We start from the raw sequence: 12,239 nt of genomic DNA, 5'->3' as shown, positions 1-12,239 counted from the left end.
CTCTCACTGCTGTCACTAGGCAATTAGTCAGATCGAGAAATCTTAGTTCAGCAAGTGCTGAAACAACAAACAAATTCATTAAAAGCAAGCTGCAGTCTGCCTCGTGTTTGGTTTGGGTAATGCATGATTAGATCTAACACTGATAAGGATCAATCTGAAGATGGCTAGATATGATAATACCCCGTGAAAATATTTTATTGTTTCAAAAGACTTATCCAAAACAATTAATTTATTGCTGGCTGAAATATAAGCTCTTTAAGAATATGCAGGTAACATGTTTTTAATTTGTCAAGGATATAATTCTCTGTAGTCCCATATAATGGCAAGAAATGTAAACATAGTGGTCAATTAATCAATAAAATATTTATGATCTTATTAATGCAAGCTTCACTACTTACTGATCTTACTGCATCTATACACAATAGACTTTACTATGGCTTTTGGAAGTTTTTCTGCGGTTAGCCTCATTTCCATTTGAAAGCATAGTTGCACTTTCATAGTTGCACAATATAGGTTGTAGAGTTGTATATACAATACTATAGCATAGATTTTTGTGTCAGGAATCATTTTGTTTCTTCCCATGCCATCTTTCCTACTGCACAGTCCATGTTATGACTAGAAAAAGCTGCCTTACAATTGCAACTGGAGGTCAAAGTGTGCTAAAAATTGGTCCAAAACTGCAGTTTTGCCTTCATGCAATTTGTGTTCAAATAGAAATATCCCAGGCCTATCCTGATTTCTGTCACTCTTTTAACACTGAAAGGCATTTTAAAATCCTTTTGTCAATGGTATACAACAATTTCTTGGCTATTTTATGGAAACAAATCTAATGATTTTCTACCTATAGTATTTGATAGTTTTCTCTATTGCTGCCATCATGAAAAAGTACAAAACTCCAGACTAAGCAACCCCAGTTCCCTCAGCTGCTCCTCATAAGACCTGTGCTCCAGACCCTTCAGGGCTGCCTCCCAAGGGACTCTGTCAACCAGGCTCCTAAACAAGCCAAAGTCTGCCCTCTGGAAGTCCAAGGCAGCAGTTCTACTGACCCACCTCCTTACCTCTCTAAGAATTGAAAAACATTTCATGATCGCTATGCCCAAGGCATCCTCTGACCACCACATCGCCCACCAGTCCTTCTCTGGTCGCAAAGAGCAGGTCCAGCGGGGGGCATCTCCCCTGGCTGGCTCACTCACCAGCTGTGCCAGGCAGGTGTCTTCCACACACTCCAGGAACCTCCGAGACAATTTCCTCTCCACTGTGTTGTACCTTCAGCAGACATCCAGTAACTTGAAGTCCTCCATGAGAACAAGGGCTAGCGATTACAAGGCTTCTCCCAGCTGCTTATATAATATTTTGTCTGCTTCTTCATCCTGGCCAGCTGGTCTCTAACAGACTCCCACCATGACATCTGCCTTGTTGGCCCTCCCCCTGGTCCTTACCCATACGCATTTGACTTTGTTGTTACCATCATTAAGCTCTAGACCATCAAACACCCCCTAACATACAGGACTACCCCACTACCTCTCCTTCCTTGCCTATCCCTTCTGAAGAGTTTATAGCCATCCACTGCAGCACTCCAGTTGTGCAACTCATCCCACCGTGTTTCCAAACTATGCCGTAGTTTTCCTGCTGCACAATGGCTCTCAGCTCCTCCTGTTTGTTGCCCATGCTGCATGCATGAGTGTAGATGCACTTCAGTTGTGCTACTGATCCAGCCACCTTTGGGAGGTATATAGTTTATCTCTACCTGAATTCGTGTTACTTCTGTTTATGATAATAAAATAGTATCTAGAGGCTCTCAAAAGAAATAGCAATACATTTGTACTGTAAAATACACAGTTACAAAGGCATCCAAAATGTGGAAGAGACAAATGTTACCTATGCTACAAGATTTAAGGTGTCATTTCATATGGGGTAGCAAGCAAACATCTCTTCAAATGAGAAGACAAACTTCAGGGAAATCCTACAATGAACTACAAGCAAGAAAGGTAAATAAGGAGAAGGTTGTTAAACTTGTCATGTTGAACCTCTCAGTTGATTGTTTCCTTCCTTCAGCCTATCTCACTTTCCATTTCCATCCTTATTCTCCAGTTTCCCGTTACTTTTTTTTTCTTATTTTCAAGCTAGTTAATTTTTGTCTGAGAAAACTGTAAGAAAGTACTCAATACTGCATACTTTCACAGAGGAAAGAAAAGAGAAACTAGACAACAGTTTCCAAAAATGTTTTTTGCTTTTTTTGCTCTACAGTTGCATGACAAAATGAAGGATCAAAGCTTATAAAGCATACTTACAAGCACTTCTTCTGTTATACACGGAGGCTCTGAAACACAAAAACTGAAAATCATACGTTATCCAAGCAATACAGTCAAGCTTGTTCAGCTATGATTACCGAACAGAAACAAAAAGTAGTGAAGCATGACAACCTTCCTGCATATTCTGAAATAAAATAACAGCCTAAGGAAGTAAAATAAACTCGAAGAACATGCAGTGATGTTGACCCGTGCATAAAAAGGTTGACTATCACAAGAATGATTTAAAGATAATACAAGTATTATTGAACTAGATTATTTCTCATACATATCAGTTAACTTCTTTCAGCAAATTTGGTTACTTACTGTTTTTTAACAAAAATACAGATTTGTATGAAACTCTGGGAGCCTTGAACAGCAAATATTACGAATCATACAATAAAATTGAAATAAATGTAATTGTGGGCATTCCCAGCTAACCAAATCTCACCCATTTTAAGAGAATATTCCATTTTTTGTGATGCCATTTGAAGGGAGTAAAGTTCTCTCTTCAGATTGATGTATTTTGCTGGGCAAGTTTAAACCTAGCAGTTCAAAATCCCCCACTTTTGTATCACCATGTCTGTACTTGAGACAATCATCCTGGGGTCAGACCTCATCTGACACAGATTCAGTCCATCACCCCAGGTGGAAACCATTACATACCAGTGGTAAGCCTCTTCGACTGCATCCTGGATCTACATACATAAGGGCTGGCACCCCCATCTGCAGGTTTACGGCCTCATTTGCAAAGGTGAAATCCTTGACTGCAGACCAGAAGTAGAAGCTGCAGAGTTCCTCGGTCTGGCTGGGGACTGCTGGTCTGCACCGGGGCAGGCTGGCTCTGCTGTGTGGCTCACAGCAAGGCAGGGTTGCTATGGCACTGCAAACAATGCATGGGATGAGCTCAGCGCTAAGCAAATAACTTCTACTGCTGATACAAATCTCTCTGAAGTAGGCATCAGGCACACTGATGATATGGTCCCAAAAGAGATGCCTGTGAACTAGGAATTTGAGGATACTTGCAGCAAGAAATAAAATGAAATGCTCTTTTCTTAACTGACCTAGGCAGCTCTTAATCCAAAATGATACTCTAGCTTCTCCTATGTTAGCAAAACCCTCAAGCCACGTGGGATTTTGCCTTAAAAAAAATATAAATCTCAAATCATACCACTAATGACCAATGGATTTACATCATGCATCAAACAAACCTGCATCCATAAGCAGGCTGTAAGGTTTGACCCCAAGTAACAAAGTCAGTACTGCCTATGGTAGAGAACTTCCCCTGCAGTTAAGCAAGAAAACATGTGGAGCTTTGTCTTGCTAAGGCTGCGGTGAAACCTGGGCTGTTCCCTAACAGGTACAAACAGCTCCACTGTGATGTGCCAGAAATGCAACCTGCAGACTTGGTAACAGCCTTCCCTGCTTCCACCTGCTGCCCAGGCCTGGACCTAGCAGAAATCCAAAGGCAGCTACATTTTCTCCCGGTTAAGGAGAAGTTTATAAATAGCCTACGTGGAAGGAGAATAGATATTAAGAGCCATAGAACAGTCTACTCCCAGATTGTTAGTTTCTTCCCTGGCTCGAGGGGGTACTCTAGGATATAAGGAAAAAGTCACATTTCTGGTATGGTCAACAAAAGCTATGTAAAGAAGGAATTCAGGCTCCCATATGAGGATTTCAGCAGGCTTTAGGTGTTCCACAACTGTGATCTGAAAGACATCCTACGTCGCTAGTATCTGATCCTAGGTCTGCATAATTTCTTCAGGCACCTTCAGGTTTTTTGGCATGAAAGCTCCCTCAAAGGTCCTACCACTGCTTGTTTCCAGGACAGCACTGATTTCAGCAGCTTGGCATAAATCAACTGCGATCAGTTGTACAAGAAGTCATGTACGCAAGTTACACAAAGGGCTTCTTTGAGGAGCCTAATCCATCAGCTGTGTTCACAAAATGTCCAAGATGCACAAGGAGGTTCCCATTCCCAGAAGACTCTTAATATTTGTGCCCCCTTTCACAGAACAGTATAGTATCTCCAGTCATACTCTTCAGCTGTGAAAAAAGTTTCATTTTAATTCATACATGACTGGTGGAATCCATGGTCATGTAAAAACAGAACAAATGCACATGCTCAGGGACTGGACTACAGCTTAAAGTTCAGGAATTGATGACTGTCAAAAAATGAATAAGCAGCAAATCAAATATCATAGAGGCAAGAAAAATGGCTTCATCTCCCAGAAACACATGGTATTTTACACCCTCTACTCCAGATGTGCATTCCCACTCCTGGGGGTACGGCTAGTAATTACTGCTGTAATTACCAAATGCCAGAATAATACATCCAATCGCCTTGGTGGAGTGTTGTTAGCTGTCTAATTAGCTTTTTAGGGTAGATCGTTTTGTGGGGGTTTTTTCACTTAAAGGGAAGAACAATATTTCCAAAACTTAAAAGATAAGCTGAATAATATCTTAACCGATATATGCACTGCAGCTGAAAGTTTTATGTATATGAAAAACACATTCACCAGAAATAAAGATTCAAACTGAGCTGTGATCAGTATTCTGATAAAGTACTAACTATGCTTAAATTCACTGTATGCAAATTCTATCCGATATAACACAACAAATAGTAGGTTAACACTGAATGTCATACATTTAAACAATTTCTTAGTGCCATGTGTCAGGACATGTTCTATTGTGATTATGAAAATTTTCAAATATGTACACCTAATGTATATGTAATAAAAATATGCATAACAAGATAGCCCACAAAATAAATGTAAAGTAAAAATTTTCCAACAGGTAGATTTGCACTGGTTCATATGAGGCTGCATTGTCTTCTAACCAAACTACTTAATACGATTTCAAATGTTAAAACTTTGAAAAAAAGCTGATGTTCATTCCACTCCTTTTCCTCCTGCCACTTTTTCTTTCTGATGTAGGCTTAGACATAGTCTTTGGTATATAACATTCTCCTAAACTTCCCTAGCTGCTTGTAATTTTTGAAGAAAAAATAACAGAAACATGACAAATGTATTTTTTTTTAAACTAGAAGTGGAAGCCACAAGTCAGCTGAGATAGAATTCAAGTTTGGAAACGAGTCAATAAAGAAACAAAAGTCCTTTTTGTCTCCTTCTTTCATCTTGTATGTTTTGGTATAAAACTCTTAAGTCTTTGTTCTCTCTGTAGCGTGCTTTAAAGATTGTATTTTTGAATAAGCTCATCAGGAAATACACACTGTACTCTCTCATGAAGAATCTATCAGCAGTCGTTACCACTTTCTCATTATCTTAGCTAGCAACACACATTTAGGTCAAATACTTTGTGTGTGTGCATTTCAGTCCTGATTTTATATTGCCAGTTAAAAGTCCACCAGCTGGTGAAGCTGAAATATAAAGATAAAGGTTATTTTCCTCCTTTTCCATCTTTTCCTTTTTCCATGCTCTTCTCTTATTTTCACTTTTTTATTTAGCCTAGCAGAACTGCAGATCTACAGAATGTTTCATAGATATAGTCAAAGCCATGATCTATCCCAAAAAGCATCTGATCTTGTAGAAAAGATAAATGGCTAGACAGGATGGAGAGTAAGTTCTAAAAAAGGTGATACCAGTAAAATTCTAGACAAGAGAAAGTAAGACTAGAAGTAGGTTTCAAATCATTAGAATTATTAGAAAATAGTAACCTAGCAGAAGGCCAGCACAGAAGGAGATCTGCACAGGAAGACAAATGGGGAGAAAACATAAATGATCCTCTCCATCCCTGCTGGCATCTCCCTCCTCTGCTTATTACTGGTAAGCCATTTGGAGAGGTGAACTTTCAGTCAATACTTTAATCTGTCATTGTCCTTTTCCTCCATACTTCTCAGAAATTTATGCTTTCAACCATTCACCAGGGAAAGTGTTTCAAAGTATCACTCAGGCAGATCAGATCAAAACTGCTGAGACAATTTTGCACGGGAAGAATCAAGGGAATAAGCTATGCCAGCCTGCTGGGTGAAGAAGTCTCCTTGTGACTTGCTCAAGTAAAGAGAAGACGTAAATTAGATTGCTTTATTAAATCCAAATGCACACTTGTGTTTTTAGGTGCTAACCTGTGTTTGATTCCTGGCAGCAGTCACAATGAAGTCTTGAACATCCCCATAATTAATTAGTCATCCAAATAGCAGCAGAGACTGTTAAAAAAATGCAGATAGGCATAGAGAGGGATCATCAAGGGCAGCTAGGAAATAATTTCCATCAATTCTCAATAGAAGCACCCCATCCTAGGTATAGGTGGATGTTTCATCATGTGATATCTGTAATACCTAAATAGCTTTACGGAAATCCAACTTCAGTTAAATGTAACTACTCTTTCTTCTTTGGATAATTGCCACAAATTTAAGTTTTTGCATCTGAAAGCAGCAATCTCATAAACAGGTTTCCTAGCACCTGTTTCCAATTTAAATATTGACAGCAGAACTGCCAAAATGAGAGTTAGATCCTGAGAGGAAAGCACATATCGATCATCAGATAGCTGGTGCTTAAAAACCTTAAATTATTCCGTTGGCAAAGTAGCAGAAGCTGCCTGTTGTGGTGGTACAGCCTGTGTGTATCGAGTCTGTTAGTTCTAGTTTATAGCACCATTTAATGCAATTCTGCTGCTGTCAGAAGAAGTTAATGCAGACACCTGAGGAAACAGCTATTGGGAATACGAGTACTCAAAAGAATTCTGGAAGGAGAAAAAAAACATTCCTGGAACACTGTCTAGGTGAAGAGAAAAAAGAAAGTACTTAAAAATAATATAGGAAGGGCCAATATCATCCTGGCTTAGTATCAGAAACAGTGTGGCCAGCAGAACTAGGGAAGAGATAGTGTCTCTTCTGTACTCAGCACTGGTGAGGCCACACCTCAAATACTGTGTTCAGTTTTGGGCCCCTCGCTGCAAGAGGGACAGCGAGGTGCTGGAGTGTGTCCAGAGATGGACAATGGAGCTGGTGAAGGGTCTGGAGCACAGGTCTTGTGAGGAGTGGCTGAGGGAGCTGGGGTTGTTTAGTTTGGAGACTCAGAGGGACCTTCTCACTCTCTGCTGTGAGGTGGGTGTCAGTCTCTTCTCCCAGGTAAGAACTGATAGGGCAAGAGGAAACAGCTTCAAGTTGAGCCAGAGGAGGTTTAGATTGGATATTAGGGAAAATTTCTTCACTGAAAGAGTGATCAAGCATTGGAACAGGCTGCCCTGGGAAGTGGTGTAGTCAACCATCCCTGAAGGGAGGACAGATGTGGCACTTAGGGTTTAGTGATGGACTTGGCAATGCTGGGTTAATGGTTGGACTTGATGATCTTAAAGATCTTTTCCAACATAAATGATTCTGTGATTCTATAAATAGTAAAGAAAGATTTGACGTAGCTTTGGTCTATGAACATTAGAAACCTTTCAGTAATGGAGAAGACTGTCAGAGGGAAGGCAGGTCCAAAGAGCTTGACCTCAACAAGAATCTCTATTTGGATAGTCACTTCAGAATATTCCTTGATTTGTCCACATCACCAATGTCCCAAGGATTCATCTAACAACTTCATTGTATCAGGACAAGGTAGAGGTGTTTTATCAAGTTTAAAGGCTTTAAATAAAGTTTTATTTCCCTTCGCTTAGTATGGGTCTTGAAAAAGATAAAGGGAATAGAGGCATACCTGGAAAGTGAATCAGAATTTGGAAGGACCACTTAACTTGTGATACACATTTGTACTCTTGCTACTTCATACATGCCAACCAACCACTTCATACTTGCAGTCGTCTGATTCCTTCAGAAATTTGTATGAGTGTACTAAGAAATAACTGCTAGAACTTCAGAATATCACGCTATCTTTTCTAAGTTTGGAAAGGAGCATTAAGACAATTGAAAAAAACTATGCAGCAAGATCATGGCAGTTTGAAGTAGTATATTAGAAATAGTCATTCTGTGAAGACAATATGAAAATCAGGAAAGAACTACTAGACCCACAGCTATCAAACCACATACAAGGTAAAATCGGCATAGTGCATGAGTTTACAGCAAGGTGGAGAAAATTTGTTTGCTAGCAGCCCTACTACAGTTATTGCAGCATAGCTTTCAACTGAAATGTAAGATACAGATCCAACAAAACTGTGACAGTTATTTATCACAGATTTTACTATCAAGGGTTGTATCCAAAATTTTGGCACTATGCACAAAAGATTGGATTGTTATTGTCTATTCTCTGCTTTTCATGCAGGTAAACTGGAGTCATGGTTTGTAATACATTTTGGTTGAGCTTATTTAAGCTTTGCAAGTTTACCACCACTTTTTAGTTGTGCAAGCAAATTGCATGACAAATTTGGGGGAGGATTACTTGTAGCTTGGTTTAAGTCAGGTCAGTTCCTTGATCTTAGCTTAACAGGTGTTCCAGCCAACTAAAAGGCTAACACAAGAAGCATATGAAAGCTTGTGCAAAGAGGAAAAAAAGCAACATACGCCAATAACGCCAAACACATCCTTTAACAAGATCATCTCCTGGCAGTAGGTGGCATATACTCAACAAGGAACACTAAACACATGCATGTCTTTCCAGTCTTGCTGTTACAATCAGATAACCCCAATTGTCCCCAAACCCAGGATTCTGCAGCTAAGAGCTTAGTTATCCACATGAGATATTACTGATGCATCAAGCCTGTGGATAGCAGCAGTGCTGTTTAAGACAGCGCATCCCACTGACCACCAGTTCCCACCTTTTTGTGTTACACTGCCATAACTGCTTGTGTAGTTGTATAATGAAGCAGACTGGGAGACTGATCCAGCTAAAAAAAGAAAAAAAAAAAAATCAGGAGGAAAGAAGAAAAAGATTTCATGTACATCAGCTTCCAGAACACAGCAGTGTCAACACAACAGATGTTAAGAATGGTATAGGAATCCATAACTAATAGGTACTCCTTAAGATTTCAATAATACCTCAGAAAAGCATACAAAATTATAGCCTTCTTATTTCATAGGTATTCTGCTTCCCTATTGCTCTCCTAGACTCCAGAAATGCCTAGTTAAATAATAAAGCACACATTAAGATAAGATTGTCACCCAGTCTTCATTTAAGAGACTAAAGAAAATGCTGCCATTCTGATATTGCTTTAAAATATCTTCTGTGGGAATACTTAGCCCCTTCACAATTTTGAGTTTAAAAAAAAGTTAATGTTTTCCCTTTCTTGTTCACTGTAGCCATCAGAAAAATCAATTAAGTATGAATAAATGAATAAAATGCATGCAATAAAATATTTTTCCTGTGATCATTTTAAATCCTGGTAGATTGAGGCAGCACTTGTAGTTTCATAGTTTGTAAAACTATATTGGATTTTATTATCAAATACATTTTCTGTAGTTGGGAAACAAAATCCAGAGCATGCAGGTCCTGAAGTTATCAATTCTCAAATACTTCAACTGCAACACTTCCATGAAAGAATTAAGCTTTGTAGCCAACACCAGGCTAGCATGGAGACTGCTGGATAATCCAAGTTCGTAGGCTGAAAGAGGAGCTGAGCCAGCAAGCACTGTTTAGGCCAGTCTATGATGCTATGGTCTTGCCTGGTTGCTGTAGGACCTGGCTGTGCGCCCAGCACAGCTTCACCCTGTAAAGGAGGCCCTGGAGAAGTAATACCATCTGAATTTGCTTCCCAGGATGCCACTCTTCTCTTGAAGATTTTGGTATGCAGCTCCTGAGGGGAGGAATTATGGCCACCCTTGCTTTAAGCTATTCAAAACATTTTTCATTTGTAATGTTGAGTTAGTGTGTAAGGGTTAAAGAAATAAAACTAAATTTCTGCTCTGTAAGAAAAATCTTTGGTGCCCCCTTGTGATAAAATATTTTTATCAACAGAATGTATGTATTTAAAATCAAGCACTATTTTCAGTGGGGAAGGCAGTTCAACCCTTAAGGTAGTTTCACATTTAACTCAGTTAATTGAGCAAAGCATTTCAAGAATTAGTTTTCTTATTGTCTGTTCTGTGTTGTATTACATTCTCCCTGTGACAATTATTTAAACCAATGAAAAAGTCCAGAACACAGGACCTATCATGCTCCATCTTACCATGCTTCTTTGGCACAGAGTCTTAGAACAACTTCTTGACAGAAACACTTCCAACAGCAAGGCTGGAGAATAACTGCATCCCAATAACAAGTTTTGTACATCAGACTATACAATGGGAAAAGGATAAAGATAAACCTGAAAATGCAATATTTTGTGGGAGTGTTTCTTCTGTACAAAATTTTTCTCAAGATGCGAGAATGTTCTCAACAACTAAAATTAGCATTTAAAAGCCAAAGGTGTTTCTATTGCCACAATCTGTGTGGCATCTAATCTATCTAAATGTGCACCAGGAAAATGTGATGGATTCATACTAGTGGAAAGCTCCATTTTGTATCCCAATGGCCTACATACAGGCTAGGTACTGAGTGCTGGCATAACAAAGCACTTCTAGGAGATGTGTTCTTCAGGTCCCAAATGATGTGTCACATCCAATTCAGTACTTAGGAAACTGTAGTGTCTGCTCAGTGAACATGAGATAGGAGTCCGCCATTTAGGTAACAGCAGCACTTCAGGATGATAATTAACATTTTTCCTGAAGTGGAAGACTACTGCACAACTGCTGACTAATTCTGCAATGAACTTGCATGTCCAAATGATAAACATAGTAAGTCTTGCTAAAAGTTATCTAGGGTGCTATTGCTTTCCAGCTAGCTGTCCCTCTTTTCCTAGGAGTTACTATCCTTAATACTTCTTCAGCTGGTTCTACTCATAACACAATGTCTTAAGTTTGAACAGCTTACAGAAATACATTTTTCACTATGATTCAGGACTGAAAAGAAGCAGCTGAAATACAGGCACAGTTTCCACATCCCATTTGCCAGAGGTTGAAGGTGCCTGCAGAATATTAAGACACAACAACCCTCGCAGAACTGTTTTCAGAATGAGTTTTAGAGCATGGAGGGGAAAAATTAGAGGGGCTTTTAACACATGAACTCCAGTCTCCAAGTCAGAAATCTTTTTTTATATTAAGTTTCTAGTATTCAGTAGTTCTCATGAGTTCATTCAGAATGCCATGCCATCCATATTTTCAGCTGAAGAGCTGTTTCTTTAATAGTCATCCATTAGCACCCAGCTCAATAAGGCCTTACTAGCATTTAGGCTTCCAACAAGTTTGGGCAGGTTCTAATACAGCACAGAGGTTTGTCAAAGTTAAGAGGAAGAAAAATGTCTTTTTGTAATGAGAATTTCAACTAATCGGAGCTCTGGAAGTAAAAGCAAGATTTGAGTTTAACTAAAAACAAACACATTTCCAAGCAGCAGTCAGATTTTGTTGGGGCATCTGACAACTGATAACAGAATCTGCTAGATGTTTTACATGGAAAAAGAATCCTGTAAGACTCACTACAAAGAATTTGTACTTATAAAGATATAATATAATTACACCAAATACTAAATCACCACGAAACTGAAGTAGAGAAAGAATAAAGCCTGAATCTTAGCAGTACAAAGTACAAGATTACACACTTAAGGTTCAGTAAGAATCTATGGGAAAAAAAGTGAGATCTTTCCAAAATTTGTGAGAGGAATGTGGGGGTACTACGCCTAGTGACTGAACTGTGAGTGTGCAGAAGATATAGAAGAAATGCTAATCTTAATATGCATTTGTCAAAATATTTCTGGTAGAGAAAAGAAAGCCCTAGTACTATTCAAGATCTTGAGGAGGTTTTACCTGGAATACTGGTTGCATTGATTCTTCTTTAAGACAGGCTTAAGTTCAGAGTTTTTTGTGAATTAAATAATGAATAAGGGGATAATTATACTACACATAACATTGAGGGGAAAAAAGTCCAAGGAGAGGAACAGATGTAATGAATAGCTATTTAAATAGCAATGCTAAAAAAAACAACTGCTTAAATGAATAGTAGCACAATCTGGAATAGGTCTCCAACA

General features: G+C 38.9%; 1 protein-coding gene across 1 annotated transcript in view; it reads right to left on the bottom strand.

Moving 5' to 3' along the window:
* RGS22 (regulator of G protein signaling 22) overlaps positions 1-1,121 on the bottom strand; it is a 62,577-nt gene extending 61,456 nt beyond the window's left edge. The window contains exon 1 of the mRNA XM_037379061.1: positions 1,059-1,121. Coding sequence (XP_037234958.1) covers positions 1,059-1,121 — 63 coding nt within the window. The remainder of the gene's footprint in view (positions 1-1,058) is intronic.
* Positions 1,122-12,239: the final 11,118 nt, after the last annotated feature.

This window comes from Falco rusticolus, chromosome 3, assembly GCF_015220075.1.
Source record: "Falco rusticolus isolate bFalRus1 chromosome 3, bFalRus1.pri, whole genome shotgun sequence".
NCBI classification, from domain to species: Eukaryota; Metazoa; Chordata; class Aves; order Falconiformes; family Falconidae; genus Falco; species Falco rusticolus.
The sequence above is the reverse complement of the archived record's forward strand: the minus strand, read 5'-3'. Positions and strand labels throughout refer to the sequence as shown.